This window comes from Balaenoptera musculus, chromosome X, assembly GCF_009873245.2.
Source record: "Balaenoptera musculus isolate JJ_BM4_2016_0621 chromosome X, mBalMus1.pri.v3, whole genome shotgun sequence".
Taxonomy (NCBI): domain Eukaryota; kingdom Metazoa; phylum Chordata; class Mammalia; order Artiodactyla; family Balaenopteridae; genus Balaenoptera; species Balaenoptera musculus.
Genome location: NC_045806.1, coordinates 86,229,080 through 86,242,209, shown reverse-complemented (window position 1 = coordinate 86,242,209; position 13,130 = coordinate 86,229,080). Strand labels below are relative to the sequence as shown.

The 13,130-nt window shown below is 44.9% G+C and overlaps 2 protein-coding genes across 4 annotated transcripts in view; both read right to left on the bottom strand.

Moving 5' to 3' along the window:
- Nucleotides 1–278: 278 nt before the first annotated feature.
- On the bottom strand, nt 279–995 carry LOC118888677 (2-iminobutanoate/2-iminopropanoate deaminase-like). The gene has a single exon (XM_036840011.1). It carries the CDS (start codon nt 949–951, stop codon nt 538–540), a length of 414 nt encoding a protein of 137 aa, XP_036695906.1. The 5' UTR covers nt 952–995; the 3' UTR covers nt 279–537.
- Nucleotides 996–1,577: 582 nt separating this feature from the next.
- Nucleotides 1,578–13,130, bottom strand: part of GPRASP2 (G protein-coupled receptor associated sorting protein 2) — an 88,005-nt gene continuing 76,452 nt past the window's right edge. For 2 of the 3 annotated variants that reach the window (XM_036840624.1, XM_036840625.1), the window contains exons 2-5: nt 5,558–5,625; nt 5,393–5,452; nt 5,136–5,212; nt 1,578–4,814 (exon numbers count right to left, since the gene is read on the bottom strand). In XM_036840624.1, coding sequence (XP_036696519.1) covers nt 1,918–4,488 — 2,571 coding nt within the window. In that variant the 5' untranslated portion in view covers nt 4,489–4,814; nt 5,136–5,212; nt 5,393–5,452; nt 5,558–5,625 and the 3' untranslated portion in view covers nt 1,578–1,917. Of the gene's footprint in view, nt 4,815–5,135; nt 5,213–5,392; nt 5,453–5,557; nt 5,626–6,680; nt 6,706–13,130 lie in introns of those variants that run through there. The other variant, XM_036840626.1, reaches the window with a different exon arrangement.

Below are 13,130 nucleotides of genomic sequence, written 5' to 3'. Positions count from 1 at the left end.
ATAAATAGATCATTTTTTTTTAATCTGCATGCTATTTTATTTCCATTAGAAAAATATTATCCATATAAAATTTGGTCCAGTTTCTTCTCCTTTACCTCTACCATTCAAACTTAAATGCTTTAATTTTACTCAAGTAAAAGCAGAATCATGTATCTGACATGAGAACTAAATAGTTCACATCATTAAATTAATAGAGTTTAATTGAATTAGGTATGCTCTTTATTATTTCTCAGGAATAGTAACTCATCTTTCCTACATGCTATTTTCCTTTACTTTTATTTTTCTGAGTAACTATGTAATGTGTGTCTCTTTTCCCACATCCAGTAATATGAGTGCTACAGAAGTGTAATTTATAACATCAGTAACTAGATTCATCATTAATCTTCAACTCATGTTCAATTCCCCTTATTATATGGTATTTCCATAATAACTTCAGATATTTCAGTCAACCTTACACTTTCCAACAAATACTGTAAAAATTAAGACATTAATTTAAAAACATTATTAAAATTCCAGGCTAAATAACACTGGGCCCACTTAGAGTGATGCTGTCACGAGAGGTCCTTGGACAGCTACTGCTTCAATCTCAACACGGCCTCCTTTGGGCAAAGCAGCAACCTGGTAAGCAGCTCTTGCAGGAAAATTACTCTGGAAATATTGTTTGTAGATGTCATTGACAGTATTGAAGTCGTTTATGTCAGCCAGCAAAACAGTTGTTTTTACCACATTCGTGAAGTCACAGCTCGCTGCTTTCAGAATTTCATCCATGTTTGTAAGAGCTTGTTTAGCCTCTTCTGCCACCCCTCCTGGCACAAGCTGTCCACTTGCAGGATCCATGCCTAGCTGTCCTGAAATGTAAATGGTCCTGTCGACTAACACAGCCTGACTGTAGGGACCAATGGCCGCTGGGGCTTTCGCGGTGCTGATCACCTTTCTGATCAAAGACGACATGGCTAATCCTTTTCCCTTGCCGCTCCTCGGAGACAACTACCCCGTATGCGGCTCCTACTCGCGTCTCACGGGTCTCAATAGATCTTTTAATAGCTGCATGGTATTTCCTTAATACTTTCCTTGGATTAGGATCACAAAGGAAAGCTTATTCCTGACTCCATTTAATTGGTGTGCTGTTCTACTCTTTCACTCTTCAGGTGGCACTGAGCAACACCTGTACTTTGTGTTGCAAAATGTGCAGATTTGGCCAACTTAGTTCTCCAAAGTGGCCTCATTCCAACTGCATCCCTCACTAAACTTGTCTCACCTATTCCAGGCAGACAGATTATATCCATACTACTGGAACAGATTTTCCAATTACACACTTTTCTTTATACCGCCACTGCTCACTTCCAAGAATGACCTAATGGGTTGTCTTATCCTACTTTTCAGTGAACAAATTTAAGTGCGTGCCTCTTCTCTGAAGCATTCCTCAAGTACCATGGCCCACAGTAATCTCTTCCTTCTTAAGCTCCAGGAATGGGATTTTCCAATGAGGGTATGTATGTCATACTACTCATTGTCTATGTTTGTAACTGTGCACAATGTATCTACACCTGGATTTTAAACTGAAGAAGGGTCACTTCTGCCACTTTTCACACAGAACTTTATTGAAAACACAGACTTGAATAGAGAACCATATGTTTAAACAATGAATAGCAGGGTAGGTTACACAGGCGGCTCAGTTCATTGGAAGCTCAATACTGAAAAATACAGCAACGGACAGCAAGACAAATATCAACAAATTTTTTTCAGCACTAACAGTCATTTGGCATCCACAAAATGATCCAGCTCAAACCAAGAATTGGACAAAGTTAACATCAGCATTAAAATATAAGTTACAAAATAAAACCAGACTGAAAACCAAAGCACTACTCAGGGTTCTTTGGGAACATAAGGCTGATCAGAGGCAGGTGGTTAATCATATTAGCTTTGCTGTCCCACCTCAGGATCATTCTGATTGTCTATTTGGACTTGCAGTTCCTCAGCTAACTTCTCAAATTCATGGAATGCAGAAATAAGCGGCTCAAGACTGAAATCATCATCAATTAAGGACATTGTTCCATTTTTTATAATACTACTGATATTCTGAAACATTTTAATAACAATTTGAATGTTATCATTTGTCTCTTCTATGTTAAAGAGACCCACAAATATCGATAGAGCCTTGGCACTGAATAGTTTTTTTGCCACCATAGGATTTTCAGACAAATTCAATAACATTTTCAGAACGTGAAACTTTGTTCTTGCATTGCCTGTGGTTAATAAGGAGAGAAACCCAGACATATAATTGGCAACCAGTGTGTGATAGTCTGTAGTTGTAGTGAGGTGTCTAAGCATCCTTAATCCAAGCAGCTGCTCAGGGGAACCCACGCTATGAGCAAGGGTTTCCTCACACACTTGACATATGAATGTCTCAATCATGTTTAGATTTGGGTAAGGTGGAGCCATATGAATCATATTTTCCAAAAAACTTGTCCTAACTCGGGAGGAGGGATAATTGAGCAAAGTTTCAATAAGTGAGACAACTCCTGAATCGCGAATGAAATCACGGGTAAACTGAGAAGCAGTCCTCATACCCATTGCAATCTTAGATATTTCATGAATGAAAGGATCTCGAATTTTGTCCATTAATAGAAGGAGTTCTTCAAACTCTTCAGGACCAATTTTAAGCTCACACTGTATGCAGCTGCAGGACCAACTCTCAGGCTCTGCACTCTCCCTGGTCCTAAGATGCTCTCGAATTTCCCTGACTGACCGGTAGGATGGATCATATTGAAATGGGAACTCAGGGTCAGGCTGATCAGGCTGAAGCAAAGATTCCTGCTCTTCCCCTCCTGGGGTAACTTCCACATTCTTGGGCTTTCCCTCAAACATTTCAGAGTATACGGATGCTGCTTCTTCAGGAATTCTAAAGGGGCTTGGGGATGGGAAGCCAATCCCATGACAAGGACCAGGTTTGAATTCAACAGTGACCTCTTCCCAGGTTTGGGGCCTGGATGATACATTAACTTCCTCCTCAGCTGTATCTCTGAACCTGGGGCTAGCCTTGTACACAGGATGGGGATTTAAGTCAAAGCAGGCCTCATCCCTGTCCCAGAACCAGGACCCAAATATGGCATCTTCTTCAGACTCTGGCCTGGTCTCTTCTCTGGCCACAGCACCCAAACTGGACTTCTCCTCCGCCCAGAACAAGGATCCACCAATGGCCCCCTCCTCAGCCCCTGGCTCAGATTCACAAATGGCTGAAGCCCCAGCCTCCATACTGACCTCTTTCTCTGCCCAGAACCAGGACCCAATAATGACTTCCTCCTCAAACCTGGGCTCTTGTTTGACCCTGTCACTGTTATTAACATCTTTCTGGGCCCTGGGCTTCAAGACAGTATTAGACTCTTCCTTGTCTCTGGGCCTGAATCTACTATTGGCCTCTTCTCCAGGCAAAAACCAAGACTCTTTATAGTACTCGTCTTCAGACTCAGATTCAAAAAAGTCCTCTCTCTTTGTCCTGAGCTTGGACCTCATATTTGCCTCATCCCTGACTCTGGGCCTGAACAAATTATTGGTATTTTCTCCAGCCCACAAGCAGAATGGGTTGCCAGACTCTTCCTCAGACCCAGACCAGGAATCAATATAGGGTTCTTGCTTGAATCTGGGCCTGGATCTGGGATTAGGCTGATGTTTGGCCCTGTGCCTGGACCTGGTATTGGCCTCTTCCCTAGGCCATGATCTGATACTGGCCTCTTCTCCAGCCCAGAAAGAGGACATTGTAGAGGTCTCATCTGCTGACCAGAATCCAGACTCATTAGAGGCCTCCTCTCTGGCCCTGGACCTGGGATAGCACCAAGACCCCATATTAGTTTCCTCCCCTGATCCAAACCAGGGTTGGATTCCTGTCTGAACCTGGGAGCCAGGAAAGGTCTCAGTGTCTACACTGACCAGTTCCCTATCCACAGATAGGGCCATAGGTTTAGCAGCTGACCCAGACTCAGTATTGACCAGTGGCCAGGTTACTGCATTGGTCTGAGACACGCCCTCTGCTTGTGACATTGCCTCAGCCCCAAACTCAGTCTGGGCCCAAGCCTGGGCTTCATCCTTGGGCCTTGCCCCAGGGATTGCCTTGGCTTCAGTCTTAGGACGTGCCCCACCTACTGCCCTGGCTTCAGTTTTGGGTCTTGTCCCTGCCATTGCCTGGGATTCAGTTTTGGGCCTTGCCCCGGCCATTGTCTGGGACTCAGCTTTGGGTCTTGCCCCAGCCATTGCCTGGGACTCAGTTTTAGGCCTTGCCCCAGCCACTGCCTTAGACTCGGTTTTGGGCCTTGCCCCAGCCATAGCCTTGGACTCAGTTTTAGGCCTTGCCCCAGGTGTGGCCTGGGTCCTAACCTTGGGTCTGACCACCATTGGGACTTCATTCTCTCTCTCAGCCCCACCCCCAACCTCTTCTCCAGGCTTCTTTTCAGGCTTGGCCTGGACACCAGGCTCAATCTCAGCCCCAGTCATAGTACAAGTTACAGAGGAGTCCTGATTAAATACCACTATCCCAGTCTCAGCCTCTACCACAGATCTGTCACAGTTTTCTATCTTCACACTCTAATCTTTCGATGATTCAGGTGATACAGTTGGAAACAAAAGTTAGAGTCAATCACCAGTCCAGCAGTCAATCAGCCTCCTTTCCAATCCCAGTCTCAGCCAATATTACAGACAGAGTGCAGAAGAAGCACAACCAAGCTGGGAGAGGATGGATGGTTCCAGGGTGGGTGCACACCTGTTGAGGGTGGTGGTTAGCAGCAATTCCACCACCACCAGAGATGCCACTGGAGATCAATCTAGGAATCGAGAACGACATGCGGCTTTGAGTCTCTTCCAACTGTGTCACTCCATGCAAAGACCCACACACAGAGACTGGACCTTGAATGCTTCGTGGGAGAGTTAGGCTCTCAGAAAATCTCTCTGTTATCCTCATTTCACCCCACACCCTTTACCCCCAGAGCTGTCACATTGCTTTGCTTGCTACAACACAGGTGCGAAAATGGTGGGAAAGTATCTCGGCAATGGGAGAGGCTGAGGCCCTCAGACCAGACCCTAATCACCCTTGGACCTGTGCTGGTCTTCTCTACCCCACCCAAAAATTGTACCCATTCTCATACCTGCACTGTTGTGGTGCAATTTTCCTCTCCTTGCTTTGTTCCAGTGGTATTAAGCCTTAAGCAAACAGCAAGCCATCCTATGGATAAGTAAACATACAGGAGAAATGAAGTCTGAGTGCTTGGTTGACAGGCAGACACCCTGATCCCTGATGCAACTATCTCTTTCTGTTTAAGTATCTAATTTGTCTGATGTTTCCTGTCGCTTGATTCCTGCTCTCAGGTCTTCTCTGCCCATTCACAGCCCAATCCACACCTACCCCAATAGTCCTAATACTCCTGCAGGAAATGAGCAACGGGTTCTGCAGCAGTGTGCAAATCTGAAAGAGAGTAAGACATGTGAATCAAAGACACCCAACTGGATCAAAAACACCTGTCAATCTTCCTCTCTAGCTGCCCCTTGCATTGCCCCACTTTGCACAAACCTCCAGAGATTTAAGGCAGTCTTTTCCTTCTTTCCTTCTTTGCAAAAGTAACCAGCCTTAAAGCAGACCTATGGGCCAAAGATAAAAAGGTTAAGACAATCAGAAGACCATGGTAGCAACTAAGCGCCTGATGGACAGACCAACATCAAGGATAGGAATCCATATACTGCCTTTCAATATTCAGAGTCCTCTTAGTAGAATATTCTCATTTTATCTTGGCCCTCTATTTCAGCATTCCAGATAACAAACATCTCCTCTTGACGTCATATTTTTCGCATTGCTCCCTTCTCCAATTCTGAGGATTCACCACTAGGTGCACCACATCCCTTTGCCTTGCGCAGCATAAATTGGGGGAAGGGCGCCCGCATATTCTAGAAAACAGGTTGTGCGGTGGTACTTGTATTTACGACTTCTGTCCCACCCTCACCTCCCAGTCCATCTTTTCCACCCCCAATTTTGGATGGAGGTGAGGGAGGAAGGCCAGGAAGTGTGGAGAAACAGGGTAGAGAGGAGACTTTTAGGAGGTATTCCCGGATGCCTGACCTGCTCTGGTCGCAGTCACCCCATCCCGATTCGTGTGTCCAGTCAATGGCTGCTGCCCACCCTCCCCCCCATCCCCACACAACGTCAGAAATACAGGCCGTTTTCCCGTCCCTAGTTTTTCTCAAGCCTCTCCTCTACAGATGCACGCCGTGACCTGAAATCGCCAGACCTACCGCGCACACAGGACACCCCGGCATCAAAGAGGCGCCTGTGGGAAGGGACAGCACCCGGCACGCGGGGTCCGACAAACCCCTTTCCAGAATCAGGGACCGGGCGGGCGGCCCCCCGCGCCCGCCCGCTCGGCACCCGGCTCCGACCGCCACCCCCGGCGGCCTCCCCGACGCCCCCACCCCGGCTCCCCTCCGCCATTTCGCCCGCAGCAGCCTCCCCCACAGCCCTCTCCTGGCACAAGCACCGTCGACGGCGGGGCGCGGGAGTCCAGAAAGCCCGCCGGGGAGCGGCCGCGCCGTTCGCCTCCCCAGGATCCGAGGGAAGCCCTGCGGCCAAGACCTCGCGCCCTGGACCCGGTCCGCGCCGGTCGCCGCCTCCTCAGCGCCAGGGGTCCACCGACGCTGCGCACCTCTCTCAGGGACCCGCTCCGACCCGGTTGCCTCCCCCTCGTCAGGCTGCCAGGGTCCGCGGGGCAGGGTGTGAGCCGGTCGTCGCCCCCGAGACACCCCCACTTGCCTTCGCAGGCGCAGGGTCCCGATGGTCGGCCTCCCCCTCCTGTCGCAGCTCCTCACTCGGATTCCCACCGCTCGCCGTGCGGACAGAACGGCAAAGAGGCGTCCCGCCCCCCGCGCGGCTGCGCCAAACCGGGCAGGGGCTGCGAAGGCTGCGGCACCAACAGCTCGCGGCGAGGGTGTCGGGAAGGGGGCGGAGGGATACGGCACGAATGGGCTCGACGCCCCCTCCCAGGCCCACCGTAGTTCCGACCCAGAAAGGGGCGGGGCCGGGAGGAGTCCCGGCCTCAGGGGCGGGGCCACGCCGGCCCTCCACCGCCCCCCGTCGGGCAACCACCCTCCCCGCCCCGCACACTTCTGGCACCGCAGCGTGTGGGGCCGGCGGGCGGTGGGGGCCGGGGTTGGGAGGGTAGGGAGGGGCTGCGCTGGAGGGAGCAGCGGATGGATACAGATCGTCCCGGGGGGAGGGTGTGTGTGTCTGTGTGTGTAGAGGACTGCTCGGAGTCCGCCCCCCTACCTTCCCCCATCGCGCCCGCCATCCTCACTGGGCGCCAGTGGCAGAGGAGCTGTGAGGACGGCCCTCCCCGGGTCTGCTTTCCACCTTCTGGGGCCGCGGGCGGGAGGAAGGTGGTGGGAGGCGGCGCCCGTGGAGGCCGAGCCACTGCCTCTCTTCTAAGGGAAGGCAGCCCTAGATAGACCTCTGGCCTGAGGAAACAAACCACCTGTCTGCGCCAGTGTCGTCATCCTCTCTGCCACACTGCCATTTTCTCAGTCGCAGTGGTAGCACGGTAGCACAGTTTGCCATTTCGCCGCCCCCACAGTTGCCCAGGAAAGAGGGCCTTTCTCTCTCAGGACCCGCACCGGCTCAGACAGTCCTCCCTGTCTCTCATCCCATAGCCACGTGTCAGGCACCAGGTAGGGCCGGTCCTGGCTTCTCTCCCCGGGTTCTGTCAGGTCTTCTCTTGCAGTTGCCTCCAAGCGCTCATCATCTTTGGCAGGGTGGGAATGTGGCAGGGATTAGAACCAACTGGGATCTCACACACTTGCCATACACACCAGTCTACTTTCCCCAGCCATTCTTTGGAGAAGGCCCCACCAGGCACCCACTTCCCCAAGACAGAAACCTGCTGGCCCTTGAATCCTCTGATTCCTGCACTCCCATATCCTTCCTGTAGTCTCCAGCCCCTCCTTTCTGTGCTCCATGGGGCAAACAGCAACCCTGGTTAAGCACACCTGTGGTTGAGCACAAACCTGCTGGCACTGTTGCCCGTTTTAAAACCCACCTAAATGGCACGCTCGCTGTGGTAAGCTGAATAAAGGTCCCCCAAAGATGTTCACGTCCTGTTCTCCAGAACCTGTAAATATGTGATGTTACATGGCAAAGGAGAATTACGGTTGCAGATGGAATTAAGATTGCCAATCAGCTGAATGTAAAGTAAGATTACACTGCTGTATCTTGGCCAATGCCATGGCAAGGCTACTTTAAATGTGGAAGAGGCAGGCAGAAGAGTCCGTGTCACAGTGAAGTTGCATGAGAAAGACGCCACAAGTGGACGGGATATCACTAGTTTTGAAGATGGAAGGAAGCCAGAGGCCAAGGACTGCAGGCAGACCCAGAAGTTGGAAAAGGCAAGGAGACAGATTCTTCCTAGAACCCCTTGGAAGAATGAAGTCCTCCTATCACCTTTATTTCAGACCAGAGAGACCCTTTTCCTATTTCCAACCTTCAGGACTGTAAGATAATATTTTATTGTTTTTGTTTTTTTAAGCCAGCAAGATTGTGGTAATTTGTTACAGCAGCAGTGGGAACCGAATTCACTCACCATCCTGATAAAGTCCATTCCCCTTCACTTTCTTGAATTGGGCTTCAGCCCCTGGGAGGATCAGTTTGGGCGCTCATCTCTCACCACTATAACCACCCTCTTAAGCGCCTTCTCTCTTTTCTAAAGAAGAGAGATTTTGCAATCATCTTTGAGGTTCGTCTTGGAGAAAGTCCCTATTTACTGAATATCATGGATGCTTACCAGGATGAAAAGGGAACCTTATTCTTACCATGAATTTTCATATCAGCTTTTGTTATTAGATATTTATTATAACTGTACAATATTTAGGTGATAGAGAAAAAATCTAGAGATGATTCTATACTATATCTAGAGACAACAGATGTCAGTTTTCAGAGGAAAGTCTTTCACTGTGCTCTTTCAATGGCCTCAGCTGAATTGTGGATTTTCTTTGTTCCAAAGTATACTCTCTTGGGTGAATGCCAGGGTGGAAGAAGGGAGTCTGAGCTCTTCTGGGATCTGTGCGTGTGCATGAATCTCTTTGCCTCTCTGAACTGTTCCTTCCCCTTCTGAAAGTGTCTGGTGCCTTTTATTCATTCAACAAATATATATGAGTATCTACTTTGTCCTAGGCACAAACAAAAAAGAAAGAAATCTCTGTTCTCGTGGAGGTGACATTTATTTGTAATTTCATTCTTATTAATTTCTTGTCTAAAAATTTACAGATTTATCCAAAATCATACCAGCAATCTTATCTGATAATTCTGGATATTGTGAAATCTTGATTCCAAGATACTTTCTGACAGAGGAGTGAATCTACCACTAGCTGACAGATTATACTGTGAGATTTTGAAATACCTGTTGGACAATTTATTGTTAATTCATTTAGAGAACAGACACTACGACTCATTAACATTTATTGAACTGAGAAAATTCCTATTTTAAGCTCTTTATGTGTATTAGCTCACAAAACTATTTGACATTATGGACTACTATCAAAATAATCTATTACCTTCATGTAACAGGGAAGGAAACCAGCTCGGATGAGTTGTTTCATCTTTAAAGTCAGAGGGAAAAATAAAAGATTAAAATATTAAAAGGATGCTGACCTATGTCTGTCTGACTGGTAGGCACTATTTACTTCATCCTAAAATGGATTCCAGTCTAATAGATTCTGATGGCCAAGGTTCCGCTCTCCTGGTGCCTCCACCAGACCTGTGTAACCCTTACTTACCCCTGAAATGTAAATCTCAGAACCAAATAACCTCCAAGCATTAAGCCCAGGATACAGATGCAGCTGTGCTATATCATACCTACAGCTCTGCCCCTGACCCCACCCCACCTCCTACATACTTATGCACGTGAACTTTCACACTAGCATATTCCTTGCCTATGCAACACACATGATCTACTCCTCTTCCCTCTTAATCACCATGGACACAGACCTGTTTTTGTCTATTAAGCTTAACTTGGCTATATTCTGTTGTTTTAATTTGCAATTCCATAATGACATAGGATGTTGAGCATATTTTCATATGCTTATTTGCCATCTGTAGATCTTTTTTGGTCAATTATCTGTTCAGATCATTGACCTTTTTTTTAAATGAGATTGACTGTTTTCTTATTGTTAAATTTTAAGGGTTCTTTGTATATTTTGGATACCAGTCTTCTATCAGATGTTTTGCAAAGTTTTCTTCTCAATCTCCACTTGTCTTTTCATTCTACTAATAGAGTATTTTGCAGAGAAGGTTTATTTTTAATGAAGTCCATCTTACCAATATTTTCTTTCATGGTTCACACTTTTGATGTTGTATCTACAAAGTCCTTGCCAAACACAAAATTACCTAGATCTTTTACTATGTTGTCTTCTAGGAGTTTTATAGTTTTGCCTTTTACATGTAAGTCTATGATCCATTTTAAGTTAATATTACTGAAAGATGTAATGTATGAGTCTAGATTTTCTTTGCATGTAGATGACCAGTCGTTCTAGCATCATCTGTTGAAATGATTATCCTTTCTGCATTGAATTACCTTTGCTTATCTATCAACAACTGGTTGAATATATTTGTGTGGGTCTATTTCCGGTCTCTCTCTTCTGTTGCATTGATCTATTTGTCTTTTCTTTTGCCAATACCACACTGTCTGGATTACTGTGGCTTTATGGAAAATATTGAATTTGGGTAATGTCAGTCCTCTGATGTTCTTCTCCTTCAATATTTGCTATTCTTGGTGTTTTGCCTTTCAATATAAACTTTATAATCTGTTTGCTGATATCCATAAGATAACTTGCAGGGATCTTGATTGGGATTGCATGGAACCTATAAGTTGGGAAGAACTGACATCTTGACAATATTGAGTTTTCCTATCCTTGCACATGAAATAGCTCCACATTTATTTAGATCTTTGATTTCTTTCATCAGTGTTTTGTAGTTTTCCTCATATAAGTATTGTACATACTTTGTTAGATTATGCCTAAATATTTCATTTTTGGTGCTAATATAAATGGTATTGTTTTTAATGTCAAATTCCATTTTTTCAATGCTGGTATATAAGAAAATTTGAATTCTGTATATTAACCTCGTATCTGGCAACAGTGCTATAATTGCTTATTAGTTCCAGGGGTTTTTTGTTGATTCTTTGAGATTCCTACAGATATGATCATGTCATCTGTGAACAAGTACAGTTTTAATTCTTCCTTCCCCATCTGTATATTTTAATTTCTTTTTCTTCTCTTATTGCAATAGCTAGGATGTCCTGTGTGATATTAAACAGGAATGATGAGTGGGGACATCCTCTCCTTGTTCCTAATCTTAGCAGAAAAGCATCTAGTTGCTCAGCCTTGTGATGTTAGCTGTAGGTTTTTTTGTAGATGTTCTTCATTAAGTTTAAGGAGTTTCCTCTATTCCTAGTTTTCTCACTTTTTATCATGAATGGGTGTTCAATTTTGCCAAATGCTTTTTCCACTCTAAATGATCATATTTTTCTTCTTTAGCCTTTGATGTGATGGATTACATTAATTGATTTTCAAAAGTTGAACCAGTATTGTATACTTGGAATAAATTCCACTAGGTTGTGGTGTATAATTCTTTTTATACATTGTTGGGTTTTATTGGCTAACATTTTGTGAGGATTTTTATACCTATGTGCATGAAAGATACTGGCCTGCAATTTTTCCTTTTTGTAATGTATGTGCTTGGTTTGGGTCCTAGGTTAATGCTGTTCTCATAGAATTTGGGGGGGGCGGATTATTCCCTCAACTTCTATTTTCTTTAAGTGATTGTGTAAAATTGGTATAATTTCTTCATTGAGTGTTTGATATAATTCACCAGTGAACCTGAGTCTGGTGTTTTCTCTTTTGTAAGGTTAATCATTGATTCAATTTCTTTAATAGTTATAGGTATATGCAGAGTACCTATTGATCCTTGTGTCAATTTTGGTAGATTGTGTCTTTCAAGAAATTGTAATTCTTCTAGGTTGTCAATGTTTTGGGACAAAGTTGTTCATAATATTCCTTTATTATCCTTTTAAGGTCCATGGGAACATTTCTGGTGTTAGCAATTTGTGTCTTTTCTCCCTTTTCTTTTTTTTTTTTTTTTTTTAAATTTATTTATTTATTTATATTTATTTATGGCTGTGTTGGGTCTTCGTTTCTGTGCAAGGGCTTTCTCTAGTTGCGACGAGTGGGGGCCATTCTTCATCGCGGTGCACGGGCCTCTCACTGTCGCGGCCTCTCCTGTTGCTGAGCACAGGCTCCAGACGCGCAGACTCAGTAGTTGTGGCTCACGGGCTCAGTTGCTCCGCGGCATGTGGGATCTTCCCAGACCAGGGCTCGAACCCGTGTCTCCTGCATTGGCAGGCAGATTCTCAACCACTGCGCCACCAGGGAAGCCCTCTCCCTTTTCTTAGTTAACTTGGCTAGAGGCATATAAATTTTATTAATCTTTCAAAGAACCAACTTTTGGTTTTATTGAATTTCTCTATTGATTTCCTGTTTTTAATAGCACTTATTTCTGCTCTAATTTTTAAAATCTCTTTTCTTCTGCTTACTTTGGATTTAATTTGCTCTTCTTTCTCTAGTGGCTAAGGTGGAAACTTCAGTTATTAATTTTAGATGGTTTTTCCTTTCTAATACATTCATTCAATGCTATAAATTTCCCTCTAAACATCCCATAACTTTGATAAATTTTCACAATTTTTTTTAGAATATTTAAAAAATTTCTCTTGAGAGTTCTTTGACCCACGTGCTATTTAGAAGTGTGTTGGTTAATCTCCAAGTGTTTTAGGGTTTCCAGTTATTTTTCTGTAATTAGTGTTTAATTTCATTGTGATCTGAGAGCACGGTTTGAATGATGTCTATTCTTTAAAAAATTTTAAGGTATATTTTATATCCCAGGATGTGGTCTATCTTGCTGAATGTTCCATGTGAGCTTGAGAAGAATCTGTATTCTGCTGTTTTGGATGAACAAAACAGAATACACAAAAATTTATAAGTATTAACTAGGTACTGTTGATTGATGGTGCTGTTCAATTCAAGTTTGTTTTTACTGATTTTTCTACCTTCTGAGT

Coding starts and splice junctions, on each gene's coding strand:
- LOC118888677 (XM_036840011.1), bottom strand. CDS start 951: ATGTCGTCTTTGATCAGAAAGGTGATCAGCACCGCGAAAGCCCCAGCG.